This window comes from Protomyces lactucae-debilis (assembly GCF_002105105.1).
Source record: "Protomyces lactucae-debilis strain 12-1054 chromosome Unknown BCR37scaffold_20, whole genome shotgun sequence".
Classification (NCBI taxonomy): Eukaryota; Fungi; Ascomycota; class Taphrinomycetes; order Taphrinales; family Protomycetaceae; genus Protomyces; species Protomyces lactucae-debilis.
In genome coordinates, this window is record NW_024468012.1 from 249651 (window position 1) to 269205 (window position 19555).

The following is a 19555-nucleotide window of genomic DNA, read 5'->3' on the forward strand; positions in this document are numbered from 1 at the left end:
GATCGCACGCCACATGCGACAACGACTGCTCCCTGAAGTGTGCTTAGGACCAGGACATCTCAAAGTCTTCGCTGCAGAGTATCGAGCTACAGGCTTATGCTAGTCGCAAAGCTGCCCGATGGATGTTGGGACGAGCATCTCGCAGCAGGCGAGCAGACTCGAGTTTGCTGCCCCGAAAGAGCGCGGCATGATTGTTGCGTCCATACGACAGCAGCTTACACACACTGATTCTGCTAGACTGACTGAGAAAGTCGTGAATCAGCTGCTCAATGTACTGTACAAGCAAACAGTAGAGGATAAAGCGTTGCTAGCCAAAACTTCTAGCAAATCTGGCATTGAACTTCGTCTTTCGCAAACGAGTCAACTTATCAGGGATGTCCTGAATGGCTCAAAAGCTGTATACAAGTACAAAGTGGTCAGGACGTTCCTGTCTAGCATGTTGCATGTGCTACCGGCTCGCAAAGATATACTCCTGAAGCCCATCAGCGCCAATTATCTGAGAGCTTGTGTCGATGTGCTTTCCTATCGGCCCCATCTCGATCACCTTGAACTGGATCTATGGCTCGAGTGTGTCAATTTCTTTTTGACGACAATTGAGAATTATGAGCGTGGCAACGATTCCGAACATGGCAGCACAGTCCAGCTAGAAGTCGTACAACTATCCGACTGTTTGGCTTTGCTCTTAACTTGGCATGCAACAGATTACGCCAAGATGGCATCAGAAACAGAGACTTTGGTTGTTCGCACGAGCAGACTTGTTAGCAACTTTCTGCGAGACCATTCACGAGAGAACAACGCCCATGTTCCCATGGTGGCCATTCTGTGCACGCTGCTTCGCTTCACATTGACTAATAGTCGTGAAATCGCGCAGGACCTGACTACCGTCGCCATGGAAGTTCTTATCCAGACCTGGTCGACCCGCAGTCCTGATTTGGCCGTTCAGCTGCTCACGTTGGCTGAGCTTGTCATGCCCATGGCAGTGCAGCTGGCTCAAGCAGACGATGCCATTGCGCAAAATGTTCAGGGTCTGGCTGTCCATCTAGTGGCTACTTTGATGCAAAGCCACGTACATTTGAGCATCAACGATCTCCAGTTTGGCCTCACGGACGGCAGTCATCTGAGTTGGTCGCCTGCTTCTGATCTTGGACTGGCAACGCGTCATTACAGGTGTCTACGCCTCTTGTGTCTTTCAGCAGATGTTGTGTATGCGTTGGAAGAGTACTCCCGACAGATGGCGCTTTCAGTACAATCGTCAGGTAAGAGAGTGAAACTGGACAACGATGTGCCCAAGGTCATGCCATCGCTCCTCCAGGGCAAAAGCAAGGATGAGATTCTGCTCGCGCTTCAAATTGTTTGTGTTCAAAGTTCTCAACAGCTGCTTGATCCATCCAAAGATGCACTCTGGGAGCGCATCATAGTCTTGATCAGCTCGGATGATCGCGACATTCAAGGCTGGGCTTGTGTTTGCACCGCCTTGCGTTTGAGTGCATCCCCTTTACATGATCAAAAGGATAAGCTTCCCTTCGTCAATCCCGCTGTACTCATGCAATCCGTCTTGCGTTTCATCATGTTGTCATCAGCCTCGGGTGGTCTTTGTGTACTGGCTACACAGTTGACAAGGTGTTTAGTGATGGGATCAAGCACGATGAGCTGTCTCTTGAAGGATGTGTTCGAATTGGCACAACTTCGCAGCCTGAACCAATCAAGCTTCCAATTTTTACAAGCTTATGCCAGCACATTGGAGACTCTCGGCGTCAAATCTACAGAAGACACCATCTCATCTCTAGAAGAGTGGTTTGCTGCGAGACTGCTAAGCGAATCTTCTCAAGCTGCCATGTCCGAAAGTCTTGACGAGATGATTCACTTCTTGCTGTATTTGGATGAGCGCCGCCACTCGACTCAGCTAAGTCCAAACCTTGTTTTGGCATGCGAGACCTCGCTGCTTACGGCTGTCAGTCGTCTCGAAGATGGCATCAAATCTCAACTTGTGCAGGAAAATCCTGACATGCTCTTCAACATTTTCAGAATCATGCTAGCAACCATTTCTATGCGCCTCCCTCTACAAGTTGAATTGGACGCGCTTCTGACTTTGGTGCATTCTGGCCTGAAGTTGGTCATACCGAACCACCTCTTTCGATTCACAAGAATCTTTGCCACGGCTTGTGTTCAAATTAGCAAACGAGACAAGAAAGTTGGACTTGCGATAGATGACACTACACAGGCTCGAGCCGTCCGGCTGAAACTTCTCAAAATCAGCATGCAGCACTGCATGTCATTTGTGCAATCTCATGCGTCGAGCTTTACGGAGGCCAGTCTGAAACACAAGCCTTTCGAAGAGACAGATTTGGTTGATGGTGTTGACCCAAAGAATGCTGCCAATGTGCTGCTTCTGGCCTGCCTGGCCCTTGATCGTGATCGTTCCTCCGACCAAAAATCGTTTGAACAGTGCGCCAGTCATGCCTTGTTACAATCGCCTGCTCAGCTCTTCATTGTCGGCGACAATCTTGGCAATCTCGTCAAGTCTTTACCTATCGCAAAGCAGGCAGATTATGCCAGTGAGCTTGTATCGCATCTTGCGCGCAAGTATTTGGCCGACTATGCATTCGAACGCAATGCAGCCTTGCATAATCATCTCATTGTGCTGCTCAAGCTTTCCGTGGGCCCATGGCTGTCTGCAGAAGGTGTGTATCCAAAACTTGCAAGCAACGTATTTGGTTGGCTTGTTTCGGTCTGCTTGACTTCGCGCCTCTCTGCTGCCGAAACCCGTGTCGCTATGGTCCACTTGCTTGAGACTCTTCTCAATGTTGATGGCATGCACGTTACGCAAGACAACGAGGGAGACATGCAATCGACCAGAACGACCCTGCTGCTCCGTCTCAAAGATGGAGACGCCCGTGTTGGCCTTACAACAGCCTCAGCTTGCGTCGTTCTCTTCAGAACCGTGGATGAAGACGACTACGAAACACTCTACAATGACATACATGAAGCTTGCGTTCCACCTGACAACACAACAGAAAGCCTTTCTGTTCGCTTGCACACTTTAGCAAACATCTTCAAAGAGGTAGACGCACTACAATCGGTCACTTTGACCCACTTGGTATGAAATTCCTTCGATTTGAACAAAACTAATGACAGATTGAACTGCACCAATTTCCAGCATTAAGGAACATGCTTCAAGATATGATGTCTGAATTGGCGGATTATTCCTCATCTTCGCCAAGGGAATTATTCATTCAGCACCGCAAACATGTTGTGTTCACTTGGCTTGGTCAAGGAGAACGCATCATGGCTTTTCCTTGGACGCTCTTTGGCTTTGAAAATATTTCAGATTGGGTGCAAAGTTGTGAAGACGAGTTGGTCCCAGTGCTCATCAGCCAAGGGTACCTTGATCAATTTTCTGAAATGTGCTTGTCATTGAGAATCCGCGAGGCAAAGTTGCTTCACAAGCACCTTCGCAGAACTCTTGTTTACGGTGCAATCATCCATGATGGGGACTGGTCCACCATCGAACGACAAGTGTGCCCATTACTCGGCTTGAAGGCAATTTCTGAAGATTTCTTCGATGGGAGGATGTTTGCCATGCTTTTCCAAGCACTCCGGGACGTTCCTAAGTCTTTGACTAAAATGACAACTGCAATTGACAAGTACGTGCAAGATGCTGAATCACGGAGAGCCTGGCTTCGCACAGCTGAAGTTTGGCTTCATCACCTTTCAACACACCAGCTCAAGCGAATGCCTAAAAGTGCCAGCTACTTGACGCTACAATTTCAAGATCTTCTATCGATCAGCACCAAAAAAGAAGGATTAAAAATTCAACGGCTCAACAAGGCTGACACTCTTCTTATGGTGAGTTCATGCCTAGCAGATGTGGCGAGCACTCGCTTGACGATCCAACATGCGGGTATGACTCGTTTGCAATTTTTTCTGGTCTTGACCGACAGGAAACATCTGCAAGGCTACATCGGGCAATTCATTCTCGACGCTCTTCGTCACATCAGCATTCCACAAGAACTAAAACTGGGTGCATGTAGTGTCTTTGAGCTCGTCATCTCAACACAAGGCTTTCGCCAGTCTCTCAGCAGCCGAGCAATTTGTCAAGCATGTGTACAGATTCTGACCCATTGCCTGGAACCTTTGTCTAATCGAGATATAGTCATTGACTTTGTCAGCTCTTTGAAATGGTCGGGTTTCAGCACGTTCTCGATCGTGTGTAAACCGACCAGCTCAGATGCAGCGCAACCGGACGTTGCCTTCGAGTCTTTGCTTGACGATATGATGGATTGCTTTGCAGATTCGGAACCAGCCAACACTCGGACGACAAGACAGCAGTTCGTACATTTGGTGGCCCAAAGAGCTTCTTGGTTCCATGAAATGACGACGGCAACTCTCAGAGTGAAGTTCTTGCAGTTTATTGGTACCGATTACCAGTCCACCAGTCACGCCGATGCCATCTTTGTAGGCAGATTGCGTGCTCAAGCATGGTGCTCGGCTGTGGGATCTTGGTCTTGTTCAATTGTTCCTGAGGAGATGCAGCCGGGTCAAAGAATCTTGTCCTCCATCTTGAAGACCTTGAGCTGCTCAGACATTCACACTGTGTTTGTGACACATAGAGTGCTTGCAGCCATTCAGACTGATGAGATACTGGCCTCCTCCTTCCCAGCGTATGCGAATCTTTTCTATGAAAACGATGCCCACCAAGAGAAAACTTTGACCTTGGGCAAGGTGCCTGCTTGGACAGAGTTACACTGCGAGGCGTCATTCGATACTTGGTCACTCCTACTTGTTCAGCGGCTTGAAGGTTCGCTGATGAAAAGTTCATTGTTGCGAGCTATCCGGCCACTGTTACTCTTTTCGACAACATTCCGTCGCGCTACATTGCCAGCAGTTCTCCTGATCGTCCTCGAGATGAGCGACAAGCTGACAAATGCGGAGCTCTCTGAGACTTTCCGACAGACTTGTCAAAATTACACAAAGCAAAGCGAAGCCATCTTTCAATGCTGGTTCAAGGCGTTTGAAATGCTGCGGTATGCAGCTGCTAGCAAACGAGAGCAAGTGAAGATCAGCTTCTCATTTGATCTTCTCGCTGCGGCTGAGGCTGCTATGCACTATCGCTTGTTTGATCAGGCCTTGCTCTGCTTGCATCAACACTGGAGCACTTTCCCGGAATCAGAGAAAGTTCGCAGGTCGTCTGTCGAATTGTCTCTGTATCAAGCAATCGAGGAACCGGATTCCTACTACTCCTTGCAAGGCGAAGGAACGTTATCAGCCGCAAACAAGCTCGCCAGGCACGAGCGCAACGGACAGAAGATGCTGGCACTCGGATCTGGTAAGGACTATACGTTGATCTATCGAACTAACAATAGCACTTCGTTCAGCTGAACTTGACCGGTCGTCGAGCACAATCAGTTCGTTCCTGAAGCAGCCTTTCAAAGCGATGCACATGTTTGATGCTGCCGTACTTTCAGCAAATGAGATGGCTTCTGCGCCAGACGAGGATGACTACGAAGCTGCCTGGCGCTTGGAACTATGGGACTTACCGAGTCAGCCGACTCGTCCTTCCCATGAGCCCGGTATACACGAAATTATATATCGTTTGCAGAAGCACTATCGCAACGCACACGTCGGGCTCAAGTCTATCGATCAACAATTAGTTGCAGAAGGCTACAATCGCGCGCTAATGATTTGCAAAAATCCAGACCAGGACGTCGCCATGGCCATGATCTTTGAGTTGGACGAATTGCTGCAGAACAAGGCCGACGTCGAGCCCTGTCTAGAAATGTGGACTCGGCGCTCGACTGAACTGACACAAGCAAACCGGTATGACTTTAGTGTACATTGCAATGCTGACGAACAGGTTCGTGGATTTGGACAGTATGCTGTGGTCTCGTCAGGTCATGCTCAGTAGTAGCGCCTCTCGAGAAGATGGCTTGGCGAGAGAAGCTCTTCGTATTGCACAACTTCGTTTGCTGGTCCACGATTATCACAATTTGCCGACCGAGCATCTCTTGCAAACGCAGACAACAGCCGTTGCTCGAGCAGAGAACATTGCAGCAGTTGCACGCCATATCATCCCAGCGAACCTATCAAGGGATATCAGGGCAATGACTTCTACAGTGCTGTGGAATCATGGGGAAACAAACATGTCCCTGAATATGCTAGAAGCTATCGTTGCTTCGGATAATCAGTCACATCACCAGAGCCAAGCACTAAATACCATTGATTTGGGTCTCCGAATGGCAAGTGCGCGCATCAAGGCGCCTCAGGAGATCTTAGAACGCACGTTGATGCCAGCAATCTACTCTTTGTCTGACGAATCGACAGATTCAGTTGGTCAAACGTTCTACCTGTATGCCAGCTTTTGCTTTGAACAACTCAACTCAGTCGCACTTTCTGAAGATTCTGAAAGACTTCATGTGCTTTGTGAAACTCAGAAGGCTGAGCTGAGCGTGATGAGTTCTGCTCTTGAGCGGGCATCCCATCCAGCAAGAGGAGTTCTGCAGTTGAAACTCAAGAACAGCAAGGTGTTGCTAGAGCAAGACGAAGAGGAACTGGCACGTTTGGAAAAGGCAAAGGAGGTGTACCTCTTACAAAGCCTGCAACATTATTTACTTGCCTTTGGTGCGACAGACAGGCACGACGATGCAATCAGTCGGTGCTGCTCGCTATGGTTTGCCAACAGTCACTCTCAGACGGCAAATACTATATGGTCAGCACATTGGGAAAAGGTTCCTTCCTACAAGTATCTGCGCATCATTCAGCAGCTTCTTTCTCGATTGACGCAGGAAGACTCGCCTTTTCAGGTCAACCTACAACACCTTCTCCTCTCTTTGGCGAAAAGTCATCCATTTCATGTCCTTTATCCCATGTATGCCATCAGCTCTTCCGGAAAAAAGGATGCTGCAACTTCGTCACGTCGAGCAGCTGCTACAAGGTTGCTCCAAAATCTCAGGAGTCAGTCCAAGACACTCAAGACTTTGGTCAGTGACATCAATTCTTGTTGCGCCATGTATGTCAAGCTTGCTCGTGCAGATTCGAGATCATTGCCAGCTCGCTCTGAATGGAAAGATGTGCAATATGGTCGAGACTTTTTGGCCGCTATTGCAAAAGTCCGCTTGCCTTCGCTTACCGTGACAATTGAGCCCAGGAGCTCCTGTCACTATACAGACTTGCCCGTCATAACCGGCTTTGGTCCCCATGTAGGCGTTGCAAATGGCAACAGTCGACCAAAAGTTCTTGTCTGCGTTCTTGACGACGGTAGCAAGCTAAAGGAACTGCTCAAGAGCGGAGACGATTTGCGACAGGATGCTGTGATGCAGCAAGTCTTCCTTGGTGTCCATGCTATTCTGCAGCGCAACGAAGATACACGAAGAAGAAAGCTCCTCATTCGGACGTATCATGTTTTGCCGCTTGGGGACAAGGTGGGCGTCATTCAATTTGTGCCTGGCACAATGTCTTTCAACGATATCCTGCCTGATCTTCATAAACGACATCGGCCAGATGATTGGGATGCCAAGACTTGTCGGGAAAAAATGCGTGATGTTGTTGATCGCTCAAAGGCTCAGCGGATCGAAGCTTATGGCGCCATCATGGAACACGTTAAACCTGTCATGCGCCATGTCTTTGTCGAGTGGCACGCTGCGGCTGAGCGTTGGTTTGCAACGCAACTGGCGTACACGCGCAGTACTGCAGCGATGTCAATACTAGGGTGGATCCTTGGTCTCGGCGACCGTCACCTCTCCAACATCATGATTGACAGGAATTCTGGCGATATCGTCCACATCGACCTTGGTATTTGTTTCGAGGCTGGTAAGCTTCTCAAGATTCCCGAGCTGGTGCCCTTCCGACTGACACGGGATGTGATTGATGGTATGGGCATCCAAGGTGTCGAAGGAATCTACAAACGATGCTGTACATTCACGATGGATGTTTTGCGCAAGGAGCAGGACAGCATCAAAAGCATTTTGGACATTCTGCGTTATGATCCACTTTACGACTGGTCAGTCTCGCCAGACAAGCAGAAGAAGCAAAACAATGACGATTCCGTTGTTGACGATACGGATGTCGTCGACACCAGAGCCAAAGACAAGCCAGGCGGAGAGACTGCAAGCTGGGCTTTGTTGGTCGTCCAACAAAAGCTGAGCAAGACATTGAGCGCCACCGCCATGACCAATGATTTAATTCAGCAAGCCACAGATCCCAAGCGTCTTGCAGTGATCTTTTGCGGGTGGCAGCCATATTACTGATTGGTTACTTCACTATATACTAGACATACCCTTTTGCTTGATTGTCTTCTTGTCGAGTTGTTCCAGATCGCTCTGCTTGTAATAATGCGGCGCGACCTGTTGCAGCCACTCGGGCTTGATCTCAATGACACTTCGGACATACTCCTTAGTTGTCAAGACTAGCTCATAGTACAGAATCCATTTTGTGCCCTTGTCAAATAAGGTGGACGATGGATGAATGTACACCGTCTGTCCAGACTTGACACCTCGATAAGATTGCCCATCTCGATTGAGTCGCGCAGTGTTGTAGAAGAATCCTGTTGTCAAGGCTTTTTGTACAGCAATGGCGTCTGGATTGCTCTCGCCAGTGATTGGGATCTCGACACGCTCGCAGAGCCGAGAGAGTTGATCTCGAACATCTCGAGCACGCATCAGGCTTCGATGCTGCAAAAAGTTCTCCTTGGCCCATTGAAAACTAAAGTTCGTATCGACCCACTGATTCCAGATATTGAGCAGGGTCAGATGATCACCACCAGGTTTAGTAAAGCCAGCTCTCGCTTGATCTGCATGAAAGGCTTTGTCTTTAGGTCTGTAGAAGAGTGCTGAGCTTTCCTGTAGCATAGCGACGATGGACAAGACTTCTTCGATACAGTTGTACTCTGAGGCGGCAAGCAGCGATTTTGCCAGCATGGGATCTGTCGGGAATTCAGCCATTTGTCTTCCAATTTTGGTAAGCTCCCCGCGAACATTGAGCGCACCGAGAGCATACAATTGTTCGAGCGAGCGCATGAGAGTCTCTGGCGGTGGCTTGTCGAGAAAATCGAATTCAAGCAGGTCGTTGATGCCGATTGATTTGAGCAAAAGCACCACGTTGCCCAGATTGGTCCGTTGAATTTCAGGAGTCGTGGATTCGTCGAGCTCGTTCCAGTAAGCCCATTTTGTAAAGAGCCGAAAGCACTTTCCAGGAGCAGACCGACCAGCTCGTCCGGATCGCTGATTCACGCTAGCACGCGAACAGGGCGAAATCACCAAACTGGACATGCCTGTTTTCGGATCGTAAACATTTTCTTTGTTGAACCCAGGGTCAATGACATAGACAACACCGTCAATGGTAATACTCGTCTCTGCAATGTTGGTTGCCAGGACCACTTTACGAGCGCCAGGCGGTGTCGGCTCAAAGATCTTTGACTGTAGTTCAGACGGCAAATTGGCATAGATGGGAGCGATAATCATTTCACCGACTTTGTCACCCAATTTGCGACAGGTTTCTTGCAAGTTTTCAGCAGCCGCATCAATCTCGTCTTGGCCCGTCAAAAACACGAGAATATCGCCTCGTGGTTGGGTCGTATGGATTTGAAAGATTGTCGTGACTGCGGCGTGAAGATAATTGGCCTCTGGCTGAGGAGTGTAATGAATGTCGACTGGAAACTTTCGTCCAGGCACATTGAAGATGGGTGCATCATCAAAGTACTCGCTAAACTTTTGTGCATCCATTGTAGCTGAACTGATAAGCAACTTGAAATCAGGTCGGAAGCGGGCAATATCCTTGACCAAGCCAAACAAAACATCCGTGTTGAGCGTTCTCTCGTGCGCTTCGTCAAGGATGAGCACTGAGTATGATGACAGACTTGGATCCGTCATGAACTCCCGCAGCAGCATACCATCTGTCATGTACTTGATGGCAGTCTTTTCAGATGTTGCGTCCTCGAATCGAACAGAGTAGCCAACTTCATTGCCAAGCTTGCAATTCATCTCCTTCGCTACACGCGCTGCAACACTCATGGCAGCGACACGTCTCGGCTGAGTACAGCCCACCATGCCTCGCTTGGTGACGCCAGACTCGTGTAAGTACTGTGGTAATTGTGTTGTCTTGCCAGAACCAGTCTCGCCCACCACAATCAATACTTGGTACTCGTCAATTGCCGCTAAAATCTCGTCTCGATAGACAAACATTGGCAGTGATTCGCGAATTTCCTTCATCGAGCTCGCTTTCTTCTCCCGTTCAGTCAACATTCTTGCAGCAGGCGTCTCAAGATCACCGGGATCGCGGTCAGCCAAGTCAGTGACAAAGTCGATTTGCTGAGTATCGTCAAAGACATACTCATATTCATCTTCTGCCATTTTGTCTTTAGCTTCCCGCACTCCATGTTTAGCTGTGGCCTTGTGCGCTTGTTCCGCTTCCCACCGCTCTTGCTCAGTGGCCTCTCTTGTTGTGTCTTGGCCGCCTTGGTAGCGAGCGTACAGCGCAGACTCTTTGCGCTTTCTATCGATCATGCCTTTTTCTGTGATGTAGTCTGATGGCAATTGATACGCATCTTGGCCAGTGTCAATTTGCTGGGCTTCCTCGTAGGTTCGCAGCGTTGCCTTCATATCTGCTAGCTCTTGACGTTCGCGATCAGTCACATCGTCACCGGCATCAGCAAGAATATCCTCCTCTATCCGGATTTTTTGCTTGAGCAAGAGGATTTGCTGCGGCAGGCGCTTCTTGAGGTACTCCTGTCTTGCACGCTCACGTAGCTCTGGTGTTGCTGCTTTGCGGGCATCTTCATCATCAGCCAGCTTGCGACGCGCCAAGACGTCTCCAAAGTCTTTCGAGGAGCGGTCTTCAATGAGTTTCTTGGTGGACTCGAGTTCTTTCTGCTTCAAACGCTCATCCAGCGCACGTCGCTCATCTTGATCACGCAGACGTGCGCGTTCTTCCCGCTCCTCGACGGTCTCATCAAGCTGATCCTCTAAATTCTCATCTGCTGGCTCAGGTAGCTCATCCTCCTGCCAGCGATCTTCTGAGTCTCGACGCCGACGCCGCGCAGATTTCGAAGAGCGCTCCTTCCGTTCACTCTCCCTTGATTCGCGATGCGGCCGCGGAATTTTGCTTCTTGATCGCCTTCTCCGTCTTGATGTATCTTGTTTCTCAATGGAAGGTGCCGATGGCGCCTCATCCTCTACCGTCAGCTCAAACTTGTACCGTTTCTTGTACTGCTGTGCCGTGGTTGCTGCTTCACGCTTCCGTCTTTCAGCCGCTGCATCGGCCGTACTTTGCACTCTAGGTACACGCTCAAATAATCCCTGGGCGAAAGCAATCGTGCGCCCTCCAGCTGGCAGACCCACGGCTGTGAGTTGCGTTGCGAGTGCATCAGGCGACACTGCTGATGTGGCTGCAGCAATGACAAAGTCTTCAATATGCCGTTCTGAAAGGCCTAGAATCTCAATGAGGTTATCGGAGACATAGGCTTTGAGAGACATGGCTGCGGCCGCGAGGCCCTTGTCAACGTCGTCGACTAGAGCATGATCATGAGCGTTGAGTTTTGTGGTCGCTTGTTCAGGAAAGTTGCGACGAGATGGGCGACAGGGACAAGTCAGTCAAGGATATCAAGGCTCATGTATTAGGTATGACTATGTAGTAATGATTGTTAAAGAGACATAGCACGACCATGTGGCTCTTCTTCCATACTGTGAAACTCTTCCAGATCCTCGAGGGCCGTTTTGGTTGCCAGTGGAGCTACAGGCTTGATTGGCATTCGGCGTTTGCCACGATACGTGTATCCTTTGAAGGCATTTTCTTTGCGTATGTGCATAATAGCAGCACCATGAGTCTTGTCGCGCAGCATAATATCCCTGGCTCGCTCTGGTTCTTTCTGCTTTCCTCCCGCTGGAGCAAGGGTCTCATCTCGTGATGGCTCTTCAAAGTACCGAGTATCGAAAGGGCCACTGACGCGCGGTCTGAATGGGGCGTCTGCCAAGTGTAGATTCTCCCAGTCAATTCCTCGAAACCATGGATGATTTTTAATGTCTTGTACGCACTCTTTGACTGTTTCATGTCGTTGAGAAGCACTGAAGGGTTGTTGCATGCTTTGTCTTTGGAATCTCGAACGGGAGGGCCTGCGAGGACTTCCCAGACGCTGATGTCGGTCACACAACAGACCTTTTATGAGATGACGCGCATTACCAGAGACTCTCTTTGATTCCGGAAACCAGAGCGTATCCTTGTACCCGAGAATCTTCATCCGTGTAGCGTGCCGAGTCTTGCATGAGAAAGGAGGAAAGCCATATAGCATCTCAAAGATGATAATGCCCAGTGACCACCAATCACAAGACCAGCTGTAACCTTCACCTGTGATAACCTCTGGCGACATGTAACTGTTGGTGCCAACACAAGAGTATGCGAGGTGTCGACGATGATCATTCCGCCACGACATTTGGTGTGTCGTTGGCAACTCCTCAACTGTCATGGCTTGATTGACCAGTTGTCCCCTGCGTCGATCGATTGTATCGCCTTCTAAGAGATCGATACCTGTACGTCTCAGTAAGTCTTTGCGCTGTAGCTGATAATACTTTGCATCATGCTCCCAGGATAAATCAGTCGATAAACCAAAATCAGAAAGACGAATGTGGCCTTGCCCATTGAACAAAAAATTGTCTGGCTTGATATCACGGTGGATATACCCCATGTTGTGCGCTTCTTCAATAGCTAATATCATCTCTGCAGCATAGAACTTGGCCATGGATTCTTCAAAGATGTCGTGGTCAATCAGCAGGCTCAACAAGTCACCTCCAGGCATGTGCTCCATCACGAGATAGAGATAATCCGTATCTTGAAAAGAATACTCGAGCTTGGTGATCCACCTGCCACGATCTGATGCAGCAGCCAGAGCATCACGTTCAGCCTTGACATGTGCCTCTTGCTCACGTCTCAGCATATCTTGTTTCTTGAGACACTTCATGGCATAGACTTGTCCAGATTTTCGCTCCTGAACAAGCTGCACGACACCAAATGCCCCACGACCAATAGTCTTGATGCGCTGGAAGCTAGAGATGCCCACTTTGGCGCGCAGCTCTCGTAGGTATTGCGTCTCGAGTTTTGACCATTCTTTGCGCATCTCTGCTCGCTCTGCATCATTTTTGCAAGCTTGAAGCATTGCCTCCAATTCGACTTGACGAGCAGCTCGACCTGATGGACGATTCAGGAGGCCGTTGTAATAAGTCTCAAAGTACGTTCGCGCAGAGACTGCCTTTTCGACTGTCGTGACGGAAGGTGCAAACGTCTTTTGAGATAGATGGCGCTCTGCTTTTGCTGATGGACGATAGACGACCGTGTCCGTGGTTGTTTGCGCCGACAGATCAGTGCTTCGTTTTCGAGGAACAGGCGTACTGGTCTGTGCTTTGACATCGCAATGCGAATGACGCGCTGCAGGATGCATTTGAGCAGACTGATCCGGCAGCATCGCCTCCTGCTTGCGCTTGACATCAGCGTTCAGGTTTAAGAAGGCCTTGAGTATATTGAAGAAGCCGCGCTTTGGAGCAACGAACTCAGCAGAGTCATCTGCGACCGCAGGAAAGCGAGCAGACTTGGTGTTCATGTGACGAGGAGAAAGAAGCAGAGCCAGAACGACCATTCAGAAGGTCATTCACTTCACTCGACGCAGCAGGGACAAGAGCAAACATCCGCGTTGGCCTTGCCACGAGCGTCAGCTATTTGTGTTTGTGCAAGCAGTAAAGTCGCGGTGGAAGAGAGTTCGGTGTTTAGATGAGTTGCAAGAGCTCCATAAATACCTGAAGTCTACGCAGTCTTCAAGCTGAGCCGGATATTCATCGCAGCCAGCTCAGCCGAGAGATATCTAAAGACAAAGGGTATCGCCACCTTCGCTGTATTGCCGCCGCCTGTAAATCGCCGGTCATTCAGCTCCCAGACATCCTCGCCATTACGCACCTGCGTCACCTCCTTTGCGCAGTTCAAGCAGCGTGTTTGTGCCTCATCAGCTCCTTCAACCGATGAAACCTGCAGGATTGACAAAATAGAACCGCACGTTTTGCAAATAAAGGACTGATCGTAGTCGGAGCAGTTGTTGAGACGGTCCTGTAGGATGAAGGAAGCGCCATGAGCAATGATGGCATCTCGCTCCATTTCACCAAAGCGGATCCCACCACCTCTCTTACGTCCCTTGACGGGCTGGTGCGTGAGCGGGTTGACTGGACCGGTTGTACGGACTTGGACCTTGTCGCTGACCATGTGTCGCAAGCGCTGGTAGTACACCACACCAATATAGATGTCCGCCTTGAACTCTTGTCCAGTCACACCCGAGTACATGGGTTCATTGCCGTGAAAGTTGAAGCCTTGCTTGACGAGCTGATTGCCGAAGAAGTCTGCAGCTGTGTGTTCCTCGTCGAATGTGAATGGCGTTGCATCCTGCGCATGTCCACGCAACGCGCCAGCTTTCGCAGCCATCGACTCAACAAACATACCAATCGTCATGCGCGAGGGAAAGGCGTGTGGGTTGATGATGACGTCTGGTTGCATGCCAGACTCTGAGAAGGGCATATCAATAGAAGGCCACTTTTGCGAGCACACACCCTTTTGACCGTGTCTGGAGGAGAACTTGTCACCGATAATGGGCGAACGTGTGACGCGCAATTGGATTTGTAGGACTTGGCATTCAGAGTCACCAGCGTCGTTGCCGAGAATACGGCATTCGTCGACAATTGCCATTTCGGAACCGTGGTACTCAACCACAGTGCATTTACCAGTGACATCGTCAAAGTAGGCTGCCAGAGGATCACCCTCGCTGAGCTTTGCACCAATGAAGGGATATCCGTCATCATCGAGATGGTTATCACACTTGCGAGGTTTAGTGCTATTGCCGAAGCCAAAGTGCAAGTGGTTCGACTCGCCCTTGCGCAGCTTCTCCTTCAGGTCTACCTTTTCCGATTTGTAAATCGTACCATACCCAAATCCACGCTCATGTGAAGACTTGTTGAGAATCATGGCATCTTCCATGTCGTATCCTGTATATGAAATGACGGCAACAATGGCATTCGTTCCATTGGGAAAATTGTCAAAGCCATACGTGTCGTGCAATGCAGGACGTACAATGGGTGTTTGTGGCGTTTGTATCCGATACAACTTGTTATCTGTTCGGTGACGAAGTGTCGTAGATGGCGTGCCCATCGTCTGCTTGCCCATTTGGCATTGATACATGTTTCTTGGACTTTGGTTGAAGTTGGAGAAGGGCGTCAAGTTGGCAATGATACTCAGCATATTTGTTGGTGTATGCTCAATATGCGTTGTGACCTTGTCAATGACATCTGAAGGCATACACGCAATATCCATGTATACTTGTTCGAAACTACCGACAAGATCCTCATGAGGACTGCCGCTCTTGACTTTCAAGTATTTGACTGGTCGCATCATACGCGCAACACCACCAAAAAGGTACAAGCCAGGGTACTGACCGCCCTTGGACGGTGGAACCAAGCCAATTTCGAGGTCAAGGGGTAGCCGTGCATCTCTCGTGACTTTGAGATCACGTAATTTTATGGCAAGCTTTTCTGCTTTCCCATGTGATAGAGAGCCAATGATGCGTCCATCGACTTGTACACTTGAGCGTCCTGCACCGCCGCCAGAGACCTTGGACGCATCGTCCACGCCAAGTGAAAGGAGAAGCTCAGGCAGTTTGGAGGTATCGCAAGCTGTTGTGACAATCTGACACTTGTGTGCAAGATGGTTGAGCAAACCACAGGGCGATCCATCAGGGGTGTGTACCGGACACAAGAATCCCCATGCTTCTGGCAGTAGTTTTCGAACGGTAGTAGTCTTGAGCTCTGCAAAAAAGGATCCTCTGTGGACCATGCGGAAATGACTGAGATATCTGTAAAAGTTGAGCTTCTCAGCAACCACAACGTACCCGGTGGTTTGCTGCAAGTCAAGACCCGTGTTGGAGACTAGATTGCCTGTTGACAAGAAGTATGCAAGCTTCGTGCCAATATCAGTATTGACCTTGGCAACGGTCTTGGCGATATACTTTGGGTCCTCAAACTTGACGTGCGGGGCTGATGCAGCGCGACGCAAGTCAATGCCAATTTGGGCACGAATACCACGAAGACAGTCTTCGAGCTTCTCCTTGATGATTTGACCATATAGAAATCCACCAAGCATGATTTCCTGGTGAGCAGGCGAGTCTGGATTGTCGGGTGCTGAATCGCCTGAAACAAGACTGTATAGCTTGCGCACCATGAACACAAGCATCCTGAACTTGTCCTTATTGTCTTTGAGGTGGACAAGCACAATCCTATTGAGCACACGCTTGCCAACATCACCATCTGACTCGTCCTCTGGCGCATTCATGACAATCCTAAACTTGCCACCCAAAAAGTCCAGAGTTTCTTGCCGTTTGCTCATTTTGTAACTCTTGTAATTACGCAAGAGCAATTCAACACGGTCCGTCAAGAATGTGTTGCTCGTCTCCTTCCCAACAAGTGCTTCGAAGATGTCACGATCACTGACCTCAACGAGAGCTTTGAAGATCATCATGATGGGCACCAAGTACTCATTCTTTTGCCATGAGAATCGCAGCATGCATTGGCCATCTTGCAAATAGTGTACGGTGTTGGTCTGCGATGTTTGGTCCGGCCGCACGCATCGAATCTGCGTACCAAATTCTGAATAGCTCGATCCGCGGTTCATGAAGGAATTGCGGACCAGTGAAATGACATGGTTGCGTCGTGGCAGAATCAACATGCGGATGAGCTTCTCATTACCATTCACAATAAAGTAACCACCCATCTCCTCCGTCTCCTCCTTGGCGCGCATCAGGTCGTACGGCGAGAGATTATGCAAGTGACAACGCGAAGAGCGCACCATGACGGGCAGTTGTCCAGCATCGACTGTGATGGACGTCCAGGCCTTGTTGTCGTTGACTCGGTAGCTCAGCCTGAAGCCGAGTCGTGCACGGTAAGTAATGAGTCGTTCTCTAGCTTCAGTCGGCATGATCTCTCGATTGAGAGCATCCCTGTCGCGCCGATCAATCATGGGCTTGGCGCAAGTCACATCGTCCACTTTAAGGATGAGCTTGTTGCCGAGCCCATTGTTGAGGGATTCGTCCTTCCTGTCAAAGATGACGGTGGTTCCGATATCTTTGCACGCCAATTCTAGTATTCCGCCCTGAGGCCCGTCGAACAATGCATCGAAGGAGTCTGTATGAGGCCTTGTCGCCTTAAGAAGCTCAGGATAAGCGCTCTTGTCCTTGGGCGGATTGGTGAATAGTTTTTGCCGCTGAGTGTTAGGTAAAGCTGCAGATGATGAGAGCATACCTTTAGGGTATTGAATGAAGTCTTGGGCCGTTCTATCCCGTCCTTGGCCATGTCTAGGCTCGTCTACGGTGACTGGAGTCTCTTGTCTATTGAATTCGCTCTAAAAATTGTCGTAGCCGCAAAAGTCTCACGCCGCAGACGAGAAGCTCAGGGGCGAGGAAGCTGAACTTGTGCTTCTACATACGATATAAATGCTATGAGACAGTTTCGCATAGTGATACTGTAAACTCTCCCTCAGCGCCATCCGACAAAGCTACTTGCATCTGGAGTAGTCGGCTCTGATGCCTCGTCGGACGGAGGCGGTGACTCCTCGAATGAAGCCAACACAGATGTCTGTCTGTTGGCCGAATACTCTTTCGGGCGCCTTGGAAGTATCAATGACACGCGTGCCACGCTGAGCGCTTCCCGGGGGGAGATTGGTAAAAGCTTTATCCAGAAGAGCTGTCTGTCGTACACCTCCTCCTCCTCTGCAGTCATCTCTTCTAGAATGTTACCCATTCCGAGGACGCTATCATCGATTTCGTGATCTCCTTTCCTTTCGGGCACGGAATCAAAGAAATACCCGAGACACCTCTCTGAGTTTCCGCATCTGCCTCTCGTACTCGACTACGGCGGCTTTCGACACGTCAGCGAGTAGTTGATGGATGATCCTTCAGCGTACTGATACTCGGTTGGGGACTTTTGTCGAAAGATGACCGAGTGCTTCATGTTTGTAAAAAGGATGAAAGGGCTAGGATGGTGCACACGCATTTCGCCCGTAGCAAAGAGCAGAAGGGGTGCTTCAATCATGCTGGCGAGCCACAAGATAAAATTTGAGAGCGCTTGACGAAGCAGGAGGAAGATGTCTGCAGCACTTCATAAGGAAGATAGTGGCACGTCAACTCAGCTCGAGCTTATAGACTGCCCAGAGACCCATGTTGGTAGCAAGAGCGTTACTTGAAGAGAGGTGTAAAGAGGTAGAGTGTTGTCCCTGACTTGTAGCTCAGACTGCGTGATGACTGTGCACGTGCATCTGAATGACGAAGGGCGAGTGAGGGAGGTGACCAGGCAGAGAGATCAGCTGCAGTCAGTAGTCTGTCAGTCTTCAGCAGCCAGAGACACGCAAGATAGCTAAGCATGTCATCGCAGACACAGACAGCATCCATTCAGACGCTCCTCGAGGCAGAGAAGGACGCACAAGCTATTGTAGAGAAGGCGCGCACATACAGGACACAGCGGCTGAAGGATGCACGCTCTGAAGCTGCCAAGGAGGTAGACGCGTACAAGAAGAAGAAGGAGCAGGAGTACAAGGACTACGAGTCTGAGGTATGCGCCCTCTATGACTATACCCACAACAGAGCGCTGACATGTAGAACACTGGATCGAGCGAGGATGCAGAGAAGCAGGCAGAGAAGGCAATCATCCAGCAGTTGGAGGAGATTGAGAAGTCGCACAAGGAAGGGAAGCAGGCGATTGTGGACAATCTGCTTGCGTCTATTGTCAAGTCTGATCCGCAGATGCACATCAATGCAATCAAGATATGAGGAAGAGAGTGGGCTGGTGAATGGACTGTTGGGTCTCTGGGTCTCTGGGAAGCAGGATATGGGAGCAAGACATCAACGACCAGAGCAGGGAGAGTGCTGGCAGTAAGTAGAAGCAGGATAGACCAAGATCGACGACCAGACTTCTGTGCCTGTGCCATTTGCTCGCTTGAATACTGCACGCTCACACTCAACACCACAGCTCCCATGGCGAGACTATTCAGTACATCACGGCAACTGGCAGGACTCCTCGGGACACGCTCTACCTCTGTCGCACAAGCACCGCAGCCACAAGTCCTTGCACCTTCTCCAACACCCCTACCAAGCACACACCAGCCGCAAGTACAAAACATCAAAGTCAAGCGTCAGATTGGCGGGCTACGCGGTGGAATCACTGGGTTTCTACTTGGCATGACCCTTGCTGGTGCATTGGGATACGCTTACCTCCTTGAAGACTATGAGCGTGCGAGCCAGCGGCTGCACACATCGGTGGATAGTCTCAGCGAATCGACAGGAACCGTGACGGAACATGTACGGCGTATCACACTGGCAGAGCGTGAATTGGAGCGTATGAAGAGGGATATGCCTACGCGGCAGGAGATGCAGCTGCTACGACAAGAAATGCACAAGATTTATGCGGGTGCGCATGCAGAGGTGTTGGATTTACGAGGACAACTCGTCCAAGCTGAGCTGGAGCTCGCGAGACTTGCACGGAAACGAGAAGACGAC

At 49.8% G+C, this 19555-nt stretch overlaps 5 protein-coding genes across 5 annotated transcripts; 3 read left to right on the plus strand and 2 right to left on the minus strand.

The window, feature by feature from the left end:
- Positions 1 to 22: 22 nt before the first annotated feature.
- Positions 23 to 8434, plus strand: BCR37DRAFT_410859 (uncharacterized protein). The gene is made up of 4 exons (XM_040872186.1): positions 23 to 3097; positions 3136 to 5326; positions 5364 to 5817; positions 5855 to 8434. The coding sequence occupies exons 1-4, from the start codon at positions 119 to 121 to the stop codon at positions 8241 to 8243; spliced, it is 8013 nt and encodes a 2670-aa protein (XP_040723019.1). The 5' UTR covers positions 23 to 118; the 3' UTR covers positions 8244 to 8434.
- A 3291-nt stretch (positions 8435 to 11725) lies between these two features.
- BCR37DRAFT_337521 (kinase-like domain-containing protein) lies at positions 11726 to 13258 on the minus strand (the record flags this gene model as incomplete). The annotated part of the gene is made up of 1 exon (XM_040867267.1): positions 11726 to 13258. A coding segment is annotated over one exon (1533 nt), but the record flags the coding sequence as incomplete, so codon positions are not given.
- A 521-nt stretch (positions 13259 to 13779) lies between these two features.
- Positions 13780 to 17357, minus strand: BCR37DRAFT_395014 (DNA-directed RNA polymerase I subunit RPA2; the record flags this gene model as incomplete). Its single annotated transcript, XM_040871559.1, has 2 exons — positions 13780 to 17268; positions 17307 to 17357. 2 exons carry the CDS (start codon positions 17355 to 17357, stop codon positions 13780 to 13782), a joined length of 3540 nt encoding a protein of 1179 aa, XP_040723021.1.
- A 1065-nt stretch (positions 17358 to 18422) lies between these two features.
- BCR37DRAFT_350942 (H+-ATPase G subunit-domain-containing protein) lies at positions 18423 to 18829 on the plus strand (the record flags this gene model as incomplete). Its single annotated transcript, XM_040868042.1, has 2 exons — positions 18423 to 18611; positions 18659 to 18829. The coding sequence occupies 2 exons, from the start codon at positions 18423 to 18425 to the stop codon at positions 18827 to 18829; spliced, it is 360 nt and encodes a 119-aa protein (XP_040723022.1).
- Positions 18830 to 19168: 339 nt separating this feature from the next.
- Positions 19169 to 19504, plus strand: BCR37DRAFT_337382 (uncharacterized protein; the record flags this gene model as incomplete). Its single annotated transcript, XM_040867255.1, has 1 exon — positions 19169 to 19504. A coding segment is annotated over one exon (336 nt), but the record flags the coding sequence as incomplete, so codon positions are not given.
- Positions 19505 to 19555: the final 51 nt, after the last annotated feature.

What these genes read in the sequence shown, in the direction of transcription:
- BCR37DRAFT_410859 (XM_040872186.1), top strand. Translation starts at nt 119, where the DNA reads ATGGATGTTGGGACGAGCATCTCGCAGCAGGCGAGCAGACTCGAGTTT. An exon ending in CGGTCACTTTGACCCACTTG is followed by an intron (nt 3,098 to 3,135) that starts GTATGAAATTCC and finishes AACTAATGACAG; the next exon opens with ATTGAACTGCACCAATTTCC. An exon ending in GAACTGACACAAGCAAACCG is followed by an intron (nt 5,818 to 5,854) that starts GTATGACTTTAG and finishes GCTGACGAACAG; the next exon opens with GTTCGTGGATTTGGACAGTA.